Source organism: Barbus barbus, assembly GCF_936440315.1.
Source record: "Barbus barbus genome assembly, chromosome: 15".
NCBI lineage: Eukaryota > Metazoa > Chordata > Actinopteri > Cypriniformes > Cyprinidae > Barbus > Barbus barbus.
The window spans coordinates 28,143,201-28,156,620 of record NC_136743.1 but is presented as its reverse complement, the minus strand read 5'-3'; the positions used below and the strand labels follow the sequence as shown (position 1 = coordinate 28,156,620).

The 13,420-nt window shown below is 36.5% G+C and overlaps 3 protein-coding genes across 5 annotated transcripts in view; 1 reads left to right on the top strand and 2 right to left on the bottom strand.

Annotated features, from left to right (window-relative positions):
- Window positions 1-2,489, top strand: part of LOC306880745 (tyrosine-protein kinase JAK1-like) — a 21,030-nt gene extending 18,541 nt beyond the window's left edge. The window contains exon 24 of the mRNA XM_079434483.1: window positions 56-2,489. Coding sequence (XP_079290609.1) covers window positions 56-163 — 108 coding nt within the window. The 3' untranslated portion in view covers window positions 164-2,489. The remainder of the gene's footprint in view (window positions 1-55) is intronic.
- On the bottom strand, window positions 2,387-5,315 carry LOC306880748 (uncharacterized protein). 3 transcript variants are annotated; one of them, XM_079434488.1, is made up of 7 exons: window positions 5,142-5,315; window positions 4,390-4,417; window positions 4,263-4,287; window positions 4,084-4,172; window positions 3,774-3,864; window positions 2,713-2,804; window positions 2,387-2,630 (listed from the first exon to the last, which is right to left on the bottom strand). In XM_079434488.1, the coding sequence occupies exons 2-7, from the start codon at window positions 4,412-4,414 to the stop codon at window positions 2,488-2,490; spliced, it is 465 nt and encodes a 154-aa protein (XP_079290614.1). In that variant the 5' UTR covers window positions 4,415-4,417; window positions 5,142-5,315; the 3' UTR covers window positions 2,387-2,487. The 3 variants fall into 3 exon arrangements, with proteins under 3 accessions (XP_079290614.1, XP_079290612.1, XP_079290613.1); XM_079434486.1 differs by having other exon boundaries at window positions 4,390-4,554; window positions 5,142-5,283; XM_079434487.1 differs by lacking the exon at window positions 5,142-5,315 and having other exon boundaries at window positions 4,390-4,584.
- On the bottom strand, window positions 4,894-13,420 carry LOC306880746 (phosphoglucomutase-1-like). Its single transcript, XM_079434484.1, has 11 exons — window positions 13,011-13,420; window positions 11,793-11,955; window positions 10,578-10,724; window positions 10,370-10,495; window positions 7,770-7,960; window positions 7,497-7,651; window positions 7,292-7,407; window positions 6,977-7,112; window positions 6,709-6,892; window positions 6,461-6,595; window positions 4,894-5,579 (listed from the first exon to the last, which is right to left on the bottom strand). Exons 1-11 carry the CDS (start codon window positions 13,266-13,268, stop codon window positions 5,490-5,492), a joined length of 1,701 nt encoding a protein of 566 aa, XP_079290610.1. The 5' UTR covers window positions 13,269-13,420; the 3' UTR covers window positions 4,894-5,489.

Sequence of the window (13,420 nt, the reverse complement as noted above, 5' to 3'; positions counted from 1 at the left end):
TTGTATTATATTATATTACGGGCAGATTGTTCAATAGATGTGTCTGTGGCTGCAGGTGTACACTCAGATGCGCAGGTGCTGGAGTCACGCCCCAGAAAACAGAGTGGACTTCAAGGGCCTGATCAAAGAGTTTGAGTTTCTTCTCACTAGAGAAAACATCTAGAGTCCATTCATCAGATCAGTTCCACCTACAGAATTCAGATTCATTTTGTATTTGTATGTAACTTTCTCATTATACTAAGAAAAATGATGCATGTTACTTTCTCTTTAAATCTTTGCCAGTTAATCATCTACCTCCAAAAACCCTCTTTAGGCATTAAAAAAACTACTGTCAAGATTTACTAAAGACATGCAGTGAAAAATGAGCGATGAAAAGGAGAGAGAGAGAGTAACGCATTATTTTTAAAAGTAACTTTCCCCAACACAGTAGATCAGTGGTTTTAACTAGGGCTGCTCGATTATGGCAAAAATCATAATCAGGATTATTTTGGTCAATATTATAATCACGATTATACATATCACGTGGTACATATCAAATATATATTTCCTGTAAATAAGGTTGCTATAACATCTACATGGTAGAGACCAGCGAAATATCAAACAAAACGTCCTCAAAATTATTGAAAATAATTAAACTGTCAGTAATAAAAAAGCAAAGGACAAATACAATAGAATAAAAAGATACAAATGAAACAAAAAGTGCCATAGAATGCATTGATGCAGTATTTTAAATTGTTCTCTGATATCTACATAGAAGGTAGGTGGCTTAGGTAAGGGCAAAAATTCTCCAGAAATGGTTTTACATGTCCATTTTCAACCCTAGGATTTGTCCCTAGAATGAAATGGTCTGTTATTACCTTACATGGAAGGGTCATGAATAATAATGTTGACCTCTGCTCTGATTGGCTGTTTCACAATGCGGCTCAATGTTGAGCTCTGCTCTGATTGGCTGTTTCACAGTGCGGCTCAGTAGCTCACACAGCAGGAAGGAAACACAGGGAAAATATATATTTCAATACTTTCTCTCACAGTTATATAATTTGGTAATTATACTGTATATCAAATGCGGGCATCAGGGAGCCGCTATTAATATGCAGGGCATTGAAGCTGCTTTCGAATGCACGATTGCTTTTGACTTTCACTTTTGAGATTTGCGATCGCACGTACTCTGTGTAAACTACAGCGGCAGTACTTACCACACATTTTACAAGATCAGATTCTTGTCAGTGATGCTCAGGATCTGTAAATCATTCGCTATCATCCTCAGTCATCTCTCCTTACTCTGTTTATGTGGCACGTCATATCTGATGTACTGTAATGTAACAGGCTACCGCTGCAAGAAGCTAACCATGTCGCTTTAGTGGCTCGCATTGATTGATTCGGCTGTGCAGGTTCGGCTGGCCTAGAACAAGGCCAGGTTTATGCAAATGTTGGGGGCATAACTATTAGTGATCCCGACTGTAACGTCACAGTCGGTGTTATGTTCTGATTCGCTTATTTTTAAGTGGTCTTTTGCTTGCATAAGATTTACATAAGAAGGAGGAAACAATGGTGTGAGACTCACGGTATATCATTTCCATGTACAGAACTCTTATTATTCAACTATGCCAAGGTAAATAGTTTTCCATTCTATGGCACCTTTAAGGATTTTTTATGCAAGTCTCAAGCAGTTAACAGCCCATGCTAATTTGTTTTGCTCTTGGTAGATTGCATTGGTCATTATGGAAATGATCTGGATGCATCTGTGTTCTTTCATTTGCTTATTTTCAGCAAATCACATACTGAACTTTACACTCCTATTAGCGCTTTTTTTTTTTATAGGATTGCGATTTCATGCCAATTTGCCCTGATTAGTAAATCGGGTCCATAATGTATAAAAATATATGAATTATTTTATGAAAGATAAAACGCAGAGCTGCCTTAATATCACAGGAGACATATTTGTTGTATTTCCTGGATAATCTACAGGCTAGCTGTTTTACCACCGTCAGGCTGATTGGTTCGAAGAATGGTTCCAGTTTCCACTTCAGCTCGGTTTGGCACAAATGTGTGTAGTTTCTCTCTATTGCTGGTCAAGCGTGCTATGAGTGAAGCAAACAGAAATATCTGGTCATTGTTCATAATACAGTCACTATTTACATCTCATACCGTACTGTAAGCTATGTAAATACTGGCATTACCAGGGCAACGACTGATACATCTGTATTACGAGCTCTGCTATCAGCCCCACAGTGGAAAACCAAACCATATCCATATCCGAAACCATAAGGGAACAGTCAAACAATGAGAACCCAACGGTGGAAAAGCAGCTTAAGACAGATAGACAAGACAGACAGACACACAGATAGATAGATATATTAAATTGCAAGGTGCATACATATTTTCATGAATGTCATTTATTTTTTTTTATCTTACTGGTTGTTATATTCAATTGATTGCACTGTAAACTTTTTAATCATCAAAAAAACCATTAAACAGTTTTGATATCTAAATTTGTGCATACAGTAGATCATCTAGTTCTTTGAACGAAAGGGAATGAGTCCATTCCACCAGTTCATCCATTTCTCGCTCCCAGTGTTCCCGTTCATCTGGACCCAGAGCAGGACCAGGAGTCTGGGGGGTCAGCGGGTCTAGTGGGACACAGCAGAAACTGAGGTGAGGTGAGGTGGGATCTCTGGAAGAACACACAGACGGATCTATAGGAGGAATCACCTGGAGCATTGCACTGAGTGTAGAGTCTTCTCATGTGTTCCACCCGCATACGTTTCGCTTTGGTGTGTTTCTTTGGAAGCTTCTGAACAGGGCTGCACATAAAGGCCATAAAACTTAGAATTACAGTGTTTAGAGCCTTTTATTGTGCTTGTGTTTACCGCCCCCTAAAATGCCCCCCTTGGCACAAATTAGATTTTTGTTAAAAATCTAATAACATGAAAACTCTGGATATTTTTCATACTTGGTTTATAATTTATGTCATTGTCACTAAAACTACTCTAACTTTTCTGAACGCATTTAACTTTTGTTTCACTGAAAAAAAATGACACAATCCTTAAGGGGGGTGTTTTCCCCCCACTCTACCCTATATGTAAAGGTAAAGCACATTATGTCCACTAAATAAAACCATAGATTGATTATAGGAGGTGTACAATTTAACGTTGAAACCGTCTATGGAGTGCAATTCTTAAAGAGACACTACAACTAATACTTTCTATTTTAATATCAATAAGTCCTTGCTTGGAAGCAGATTTCCATCATACTGAATTTTGCTTTGGTAAATCCTAATTTAATTTTTTTAAGTCAAAAAGTAAAGTTTAAATAAAAACACAAAACAAAAAGTAGAAATTATGAGATACTAAGTCATAATTACAACAAATTATAATTAATATTATGACAAAATTAGATTTTTTTATGACTTTTCATCTAATAATTTTGACTTTTCGATTTGTAGTTTTTATTTCAGTCAAAAATATTTAATGATTGTTTTAAAAAATTATGTCAATTATGAAATAACAAGTACAAATTATGACTTTTTCAACTGTTTAGGTCATAATTATGACTACTAATGACTAATCTAAACAAGTTGTATAGTTTGTACTTGTGGTGCCACATGGAGCTGAGATACAATTGGAGAACCTTATACAGGACTCCATATAAAAGGGAATAGAGTGCCCCTTAATTTCATTATTTAATTGAAACTACATTTTTTTATTAAATTATTTTTTTGAATAATAACCGAGCTTGTACGTAATGAGTAGAAATGGGTAACACCAACTCACATGTTGCGCTGTGCTTGAACGAGATGATCCGTCTTATTGCCATTTGACCCGACTGCACATCCGTCTCTACAGTTGATGAAATCATCTGAATCTAAAATGAGGAATATCAATGAAGTCTGGCAGACCATCTCCACATCAGACTCTAAAAATATTATGAAAGTTGATCTTTGTGAGATGTTCTCAAATATAAGTTGCAAAGTAACAAAATATTGCAAATAAAGCACTAACAGTAGATTTGATGATACTCTCCGTTTATGTACAGTATTCCACTCTTAAATCACTTTAAATACAGTCATATCAAATCACTTACATTGGGTTCCCATCAGAAGTTCTGGGTTAGTGGTGGCAATTTTCATCCATATGCTGAGATACCCCTCAAAGGCAATTCCACACACTTGTCTTGTAAAGAAGAGGAGCTGGTTTGTTTACAAAGCCTATATTTTTATGATATCTTAGATAGTAAAAGTGTCTGGAGATTAGTGGTCTTACTTCAGCCGCACATCTTCAGTAGCATCTGTATTTGAACAGGTAAAAAACAGTTTGAATCATAATATGATTTTGTAAATGTTGTTTAGTTGTAATCATGTGAAAGGTGGAGTTGGTGGGTTATTCTTACCCTCCGGCTCCTGGCTGTTGTTCATGACCTGTGTTGATGGAGAGCAGGACAGCAGGTCAAAAGCTTCCATTTTTACTGATTTCTTTAGCAGTAGGCAAGTGAACTATTTAAAATGAGTGTGAATTAGGCCAGTGTATCACAATATATGTGCATGTGTCCTGTAACCTGTTGAAAAGTGAGGGAAAGTTTTGTTGATCATGGAAGAGGTTTGTCTTGATTACGAGATTTTTTTTTTTTTTTATCCAGTAATTAATACAAATAGTAATTATATTAAATTAGTAAGTCATTTTTGCTACACATGTTTGAAGACCTATAGGAGAGATTTCATTATCACTTGTAATAATATCCCGGATGCAGCTTTTGGGTTACAGTATTTTTGTCAGTTTTTTCCTTTTGAAGGTACATTTTGTAGTTCAACTACACATTTAGTAAAAAAAAAACATGAAATGTACAAGTTGTTAGCCCAATGCCTATATCAATATACAAATATATAACTCTCTCTCTCTCCGAGAAAATATTTATTCAGAATTTGCTGCATAAAATAAGAGACAGAACCGTGCAATACCAATTAAACAGAGATATAATTCATAAAGCATCAAATTTATATAACAATATCACGACAAGGTCTAATTTAAGCAAGTTTACCCAACTCTTTTTAAGGACTTAACATCAAAACCCGTAATGAATGAATCATTTGCACTCAATAAGTGCTGGAATAGCACATTTCACTGCTTTATAAAATCAGTAGTTACCTGTCAGTCACAGCTACGTCTCATTTCATAATTATATCAGCCAGAATATTACATTCCCACTTCAGATTAGAGCTTGTTTATGTCTTTGTTGGGCAGCAGATTCACGAATACAACTTTCGTCAGTAGTTGGCTCATGAATATTAATTGTGTCATGGGCACGTTGCTTGGTAACCTGTCTGGAGCGTCACGTGACGTAATTAATATTCATAAGTCATGATGAGAGTGTGAGAGAAAACAAAATGATGCGAGAATGTCTGTACACTTTGTGATAATGCTGTAGTCATACTTTTCGCTGAAAGCAATATTTAATACAAAAAAAATTAAATGTAAATATGACACTTAATATAATCATGTAATAACAGTAGGGCCTCTTCGCCCGGTTCTTTCATGTATCTGTGAGAGCTGCAGGGCAATGGTAACGAGCTCCGCCAGCGCCACCTGTGACAGAAAAAAACAAACAAAAAAACTACTTTTTGAAATGCATTACTTTTGACCTAACCTATTTATCATATCCCTCATTTTTAAGTCGCTTTGCATAAAAGCATCTGCTAAATAAAAATATATTGCCCTCTATATTGTATATATTGTAATTAACAACATGAAGTGCATTAAACATAATTGTAAAGTTTCCCAAACTGGGGTTCTTTAAGGAACTGCAGGGGGTTTGTGAGTTTTATGAAAACTAATTATTAATTACATCATAAAAATGTCAAATATAAATAACAACAATCAAAATATAACACCAAAAAAATTATATATTTGTTTACCTGAGGTCATCAGAGAACCAAGAACATGCAAATGTGTTACTTAATTGCTACCTTAAAATCTCAAGTAAATTTATTAGATGAAAGAGGTTCGGCTGACAAAATAGTTTGGCAATCCCTGCATTACATATAAACAAGAAATAATGTAAATTTGTGCATTTTAATATGTTTGGCAAGACAAACGCCTTCCAAAGGCATAGTAATGCATTGTTTTAAAAAAACACTGAACGATAGTTCAAATAAAAAATGTAGTAATGTGTTCATCAGTAGTTGATGCAGTGTTGAAATGTTGGGAAAACACTTAAAATTGTTCTGAAAAAGAACTGGAAAAGAAAATTATGAATCATTTATTTGCTATTGTGTGAGTAATATATAATCAATAAAAAGTCATTGTAGTCTGATTACAAATATTATGTAATAATCCAATTACAAGTACTTCATTTTTGGAATTTGATTACGTAATCCAAATGACATGTAATCGGTTACTACCCAGATCTACGAATGAAACGAAACATTTTAAAATATAAGTTCTATAAGAAATAAATCATAATTTACCTGTGGGTCCTGAAAGAGCTTGTTTATATCTTTCTCATAGCTGTCGATATACAGACGAACTGTGGCTCCGAAACTATCGGTCCCACTGAGACGAAAGATTATACGAGAACCTCCTTTAAAAATGATCCTCAAACCCTACAGGGAATGTTTACATGTTAATAACAGTATCTCTGTGACAAATGCCTACTTTTTTGCTGTTCTTTGTACTTGTATAATATCAACTCAACAAAGAGGATCCACTATATTACCTGGTTTCTTGAAATGATTCCATCCACAGGGTCACTGTACTCAAAATTGTCTGCCGCCTCCACTTGGTATTTCTTTTCCCCCACAGTAAACACCTGCCCAGTGAAAGCCCTGTCTGAAATCATCAGCTCCAGATCCAGCATCATCTCCACAGCCGCATCTAAATCCACTTCCTCATAGTCAAATCTGTCAAGTATAAACATGTCGTCAATCTATAATCAAAAGTATGAGTCTAGACTGTGTAAAAGGCATCTTTAGCTGATCGTGCACCTGGTGTAGTAGTTCCTCCCGTAGGTTCTCCAGTGGTCTGTCATAATGTCTTCTACACTTTGCCTCCTCACCGCTAGGATGGACAGCCATGCTAGCACTGCCCAAAGCCCGTCCTTCTCTCGTATATAATCGGAACCTATGGATATTAGTTGTATGTAAGTCACATTAAAACTGTAATGGATGCTCAAAATCAGTTTATCTATACAATTTAGTGTTTTATCCTTGCCCTAGACCCAGACTTGCAGTATTACACTACTAACTTATAATCTAGGCAAAGAATGAATACAATTATATATTATGTTGTACATTCATTACCTGTGCCAAAACTTTCCTCCCCACACAGCGAGAGACGCCCTGCGTCCATCAAGCTCCCAAAATACCTCCATCCGGTTGGGGTCTCATACAGCTGGATCTTGGTGGCTCTGGCCACCCTGGATAAAACAGCAGAGTGAGTGGAGATGCTGCTGGTCCTGTTAGGTGTACATCTACATAGTGTGAATCGTTTAGGAGTAATATTCACATGTCCAGAGCAGCACTGGTGGGCATACTCCTAGCAAAGCCTCTTACTCCTGTGTGCTGGAAGTAAGGAATGCAGAAGATGTTCGCAGCGATGACGGCAACTGAGTCGGAGGGGTTTACGAAGAAGCCGTGCTTCCCCAGGATCATATTACGGTCCTAGAAAGAGAGAGAGTGAGGACAGGGTCAAGAAAATGTTATGCTGACTGTCACTTGAGCACGTCTGCTTGGGTCAAAGGTCATATAGTAACATTGATCTCAATGTCTCAACACCTACACCGTCACCATCAAAAGCAGCTCCGAAGTCATACTGTCCGCTCTTCATCGTCTCAACAAGGTCAGTGGCATAGGTCAAGTTGGGGTCTGGGTGGCCACCTCCAAAGTCCTCCAGAGGTACACAGTTAATGGCTGAATTTGCAGGGGAGCCCAGCTCCTCACACAGGATCGTCTTCACATACGGCCCAGCCACTGCAGAACCAATGGAAGTTCAAAGAGTCAGTGCCATTAAAGGTGCAGTATGTGATTACTGCAGTCCAATTCAAAATATTGGAGAGAGTTATTTGCTCCCGCTTACTTCTCCTACTGTAAGACTGGATGCTTATGTGGGTTGCCAGATTGAGGACATGCAACAGTATAGCGTAACTGACAATGGAAGCTAACAAGCCTTACACGCTAAGTTGTTGAGCTGATTTATATGCATTTTAATATGCCTCTGGTCATAGAGCTTTTTAGATGTCGAGTTTTTGTTTTAGGCCAGACGGAATCTGTGATCTGTGATCTCTGTGATATGTGTTTTCTGTCAACTGGCAACCCGGGTATATTGGCAGTGGATAAAGTCAGACAGACCAAAACAAATACAGACACTGCGAAACAGAGTGCACATTTCAAAAGGAGAATAATTGTAGGATTGTTTTTCGGAGAAACAGGTATGTGAACTTACCATGTTTCCTATTTATCTGCATACATATTATGATGCTTTTATTCTTAAGCACTAACTACTAACAGCTTCTGGACTGTTAAAATTCAATTAAAGGAATTACCATAGACGTAAAAACCTATATTACCCTTGTGAAAAAGAAGTGCACTTAATTTGATTGAATCTGCACTTCAAATCTTAGAAGTATATTTCAAATAGAAGTGTACAGATATTATATCATATTAATTAAATAGAAGGCCACTTAAATGTATTTAAAGAGAGTACACTTTCAAGATTATGTTTCTTACACTTACGTACACAATTTATTTTGTTGTGTTAAAGAAATATGCTTATTTTGATGAAGACAAACATAGTAAATCACATGTAAATTGCATATTTTTAACTACAATGTAAAAAAAAAAAGTTAAAATATTAGTAGTACATGTAATATATGAAATATATTTAAATACATCACATACAAGTAAACAGAAATTACATTAAAATTATATTTTAGTTTACCATAAATGACAGTGCATTTTGCAGCACTACAGAAGTACTTAAAAAACAAACAAACAAAACAAAACAAATGCTAAATAAATCACTAAACCTGTGCAAAGTTATATCCATTTGTAAAAGATGTAAAACTTCTGTCATCCTTTATTCACCCTCATGTCATTACAAACCTATACGACAGAAACCAATGGAGTCAAAACATAATTGGACCCCAATTTTCACTTCAATTAATGAACAAAATATATATTATATTTTTTAAAACATCTAAATGAAGATAAGTGTCACGAATCCGGTCCATGAACTTCCGTTCACTCCACCAGAGGTCACCCGCTCACCCCATGGACTCTTGCACTACACCACTGTTGCACTTCACCATTGGACTACAATTCCCATCATCCATTGCAGGACACACAGCTGTCACCAATCTCACATTGCTCTGATTACACAGCTGATCACACAATCACACACACTTTATAAGCCTTGGACTTCCTCTCTGTCATTGCAGAGTATTGTATAGCGTATATCACTCTCCTAGCGATAGCTACTCTACGGAGCCCACTTAGTTGTCATAGTCTTGCCTTGCCTTGCCTTGTGTGTTTTGATTCTTGTCCGTTTTTCCTGGATTTACCCTTTGCCTTGCCGTTCGGACTCTGTGTGCACCTCACTTGGACTATTGCTCGTGTACCTGGACTATGTCTCTGCCTTGCCCTGTTGGATATTGTTCGCCGATCGTCGACCCACGCTTGCCCTAGGATTACTCTTTGGCTTACCTGTGATGTTCCTGTTTGCCATTGCATGAACCTTGCTTGTTTTGTGACCTCGCCTTTGAATAAAGCCTTGCAAATGGATCCGCACGTCTCACATCTTGTTTGCCACGTTACAGAAAGTAAATGATGACAGAATTTTTATTTCTGGATGAACTATACCTTTAACAACCAGGCAAAGCATGTAAACCTAAATCTTTTGTATTAATGCAAGCATACTAATAACTTCTTGCAAAGAACTGGTTACATGAAGCAAACTCTACCCACAGACTACATTTGTAAGCACAGCAGTTAATCCACCCAGTCAACTTTACAGCTCAAGTAACATGCATGAATGCAGAAGATTCCTTTAATTTCAAGGGGCTCATCGATGTGGGATGGTGTTACTCCTTGAAAGTGGAGAGCTGTGCTTGGTTTTAGTGTTCTGTCAGATGGCTCGTCTTAATGATTCAGATCACTGCACATACATGGAAACTCAATCTCGCACAGAACCGGGCAGCAATGCAAGCCTAAACTCATCCCTATCCAACAGAAGCATCTTAGTCCATTAAGTAGATGCAGCTGCTACTCTAAATGCTCTTTTGTAAAAAGTGTGAAATGGTCTTGATGAAGCTTTGGCTATGGTGGTAACTCAATGGCTGTATCAGTCCATTTCTATCAGAGGAAAGAAATATGGTTCCTCACCTCCATGCATGGCATCTAAACGGATTTGTATGTGGTTGTCTCTTGACAGAAGCTCCTTTAGAACAGCGAAATCGAAGATGTTCCTCAGTGAGTTGGCATATGATTCGACCGGATCCACTATTTCCACTGCCAAGACAGAATATGTTATTTCTCTTAAAACGAAGGCATTCTTTTGAATCAACAGCTCAGAAGTTGCAAATATTGTCACCTGTAAAAGGTTTGAATTTGTTCTCCAGGTCGAAGGACTGCTTGCCGATAGTCCCCAGATCCACTCTGAGTTCAGGACAGATGGCAAACTCCTCTATGGTTGTGCTCAACTGGAAGATTTTATTTGTGACAGCCTCTGGTGCTGGACCTGTATGGAGGAATTATCAATAACTCAAACAAAACAGTTCATTAAAGCATAAGTTGTAAGACTGGGTCTACATTATGTTATTTGATCTGTGAAGAAGGTTCAAATTTCACCCCATATATATATAAATAAATAAATTGCTTGAAGAAAATGAAGCTTACATCATTACATTTCTATTGTGCCTTCATGAATATGAAGTAAATTTCATTCCTTGAATTTTTATTGCAGTAAAACCAAATATTGTGCATTTATTTTAAATTGTCTATATTGTATTTAAACACACACACACACACACACACACACACACACACACACAAATATTACAATTTAACATAATTATTTTTTATTTTAATGATATCAAAGCTGAATTTTCAGCATCATTACTCCAGTCTTCAGTGTCACATGATCCTTCAGAAATCATTCCAATATGCTGATTTGCTGCTCAAGAAACATTTATTATTATTATTTTTTTTTTATCAATTATGAAAACAGTTGGGCTGTCTTTGTTGAAGTCTAGACTTGTTTCAGGATTTTAGAAAGTTAAAAAGAACAGCATTTATTTGAAATAGAATTTTCAGTAACATTACAAATATCTTTAACTTTTGATCAATTAAATGCATTCCTGCTGATTACTGACTCCAAACTTTTGAATGCTAATGTATTATAAATATAGGAAAATATACTGTGGTAGAGTCGATCAATGTAGGCTTTTCAATGACTTAATAATATTATTTTACTATTATTTTATTTTAATTTTATTATTTCTGTGTGATGGTTAATAATGCATTAAATTAAATATACTGCATTACAGTAATGAGAATCTAACGGAAATCAACACTGAGAATATTGAGATATACAAATCATCTCTAAAGTAAAATATCATATAGTATAAAAGAATAGTAATTTGAGTGGAATCAAGCTAAACTGCCACAAAAACACTAGCACAAGCTTATGATCATAACTTGAGCCTCATTTGGGGTATACATATCTTATTTCTGTCATTGATTTTCGGGTGAAATATGACACCGACATCTTTCCTTCATCTTCATAATCACATGTGAGCCATTTTACCTCCATTGGCGGTATTGAATTTGATGCCGAAGTCTCCGTCAGGTCCTCCAGGGTTGTGACTGGCTGTGAGAATAATGCCACCAATAGCTTTGATCTTCCTGATCACACACGACACAGCTGGCGTCGACATGATGCCATTCTGACCGATCACAACACGACCCACCTGAGAAATTCATCAGATCACGTTAAATAAAACCACCTGTAACTGGTCAATGTTTTAGGAAATAATATACAGATTTTTCTTCATAACTTAATTTTGATAGTCCACTTTAGACATTTTGCTGACTATAAATAATTTTTAAACTACATGTCAACTAGCAGTCATTAGAGTATTAGTAGATTGTCTGTTTAATTCCTGTTAACACTTTATTTTGATGGTCCCCCAACAGACATTCTACGAACTATAAGTATCTCTGTAAGTATGTCAACAACTTATACTAACCCTAACATAACAGTCTAATGAGAGTTGGTTATAAACGTTGAAAATTATTGGGAGTTGGTTGAAATGAAGTTGGAAAGTTGCTCATTCGTGGACTATAAAAATAAAGTGTTAAAATAAATTTCATCTGGAAATTAAAGAATGTTATAATAAATGCTTTCATTAAAAACACAAGGTATGTCTAGACGTTCAATTGCATATAACACCATTGGAGGCTAAAGCTGAGCATAACTCATGTATCTGCTCTAAAAAAGTTCATCGGGTCAACAATAGTAACTTCACCCAACATGTTCTTTCCGCCTGTGCCAGATCTAATTGGCAAAATTAGAAATCTATTAATCCATTGTAATGTGCCCTAAATATATGTACCCAACAATTGTGTCAAGAATAAATATCTTTTGTGGCAAATTTAGAACTGGAAAGTGGTGAGCAACAAACTAGCTTCATTAACGCTTCTTCCCCATTTCTTGCCATCCAAATATAGGAATATAAAGTACAATTTACCACAAAAGATACGGTGTAGGTGTAATGATGCATTTGAATGACAGGTGTCTATAAGATTGGTATGTTGAAATTCAGAAGCATATACAGTGTAAATATTATTTTTTTAAATAATATTATTTTATTCAAAATTTAACATTTTATTACATTTTGTTTTACTTACCAATTCAAATTATTTGTGAAATACAATCATTTCTGAGTGAAAACTGTTTCTACACTAAATTTGTTCAGTGTAGTGGTTCCTCATAAGAAAACATACTGTAAGAATTGCAACTGACCCCATTAGCGGCAGCCATCTGCACTATGACCTGAATGGCAGTCGAATTGAAGTAGCGTCCATCTCCACCCACCACAATAGTGGAGCCCTGCCTGTCCCGCAGGTCGATGGAGGAGAAGATGCATTGAATGAAGTTGTGCAGATAGTTATTTTCAGACTGGAAAACATGGGTCTTCTTCCTCAGGCCGTTGGTTCCAGGCCTCTGGTCGAGGTACGGAGAAGTAGGCAAAGTCAGCACTTGCAAGGGACTATCGTTCATTGCTCCAGTCCGTTGTGGAAGAATGAAGGAGAAGCTGTTAGCTCCACTCAGAGGAGAGAGAGAGAGTGACTGGGACGGGAGGAGAAGGAGGAAAAGCCTTGTGCACTTATGGCATTCCCCAGAGTTGGATTGAGGCCTTTAACAGACTAAAA

Bases quoted from the DNA above. Each gene is read 5' to 3' on its own strand.
- LOC306880748 (XM_079434486.1), bottom strand. From the start codon at position 4,459: ATGGAAGCTTTTGACCTGCTGTCCTGCTCTCCATCAACACAGGTCATG. The intron at 4,288-4,389 runs GTAAGAATAACC...GTTCAAATACAG, and splicing joins CAACAGCCAGGAGCCGGAGG to ATGCTACTGAAGATGTGCGG. The intron at 4,173-4,262 runs GTAAGACCACTA...CTTCTTTACAAG, and splicing joins ACTGAAGATGTGCGGCTGAA to ACAAGTGTGTGGAATTGCCT.
- LOC306880746 (XM_079434484.1), bottom strand. From the start codon at position 13,268: ATGAACGATAGTCCCTTGCAAGTGCTGACTTTGCCTACTTCTCCGTAC. The intron at 7,961-10,369 runs GTGAGGAACCAT...TTGGTTCTGCAG, and splicing joins TTTAGATGCCATGCATGGAG to TGGCTGGGCCGTATGTGAAG. The intron at 7,652-7,769 runs GTAGGTGTTGAG...CTCTCTTTCTAG, and splicing joins CTGCTTTTGATGGTGACGGT to GACCGTAATATGATCCTGGG.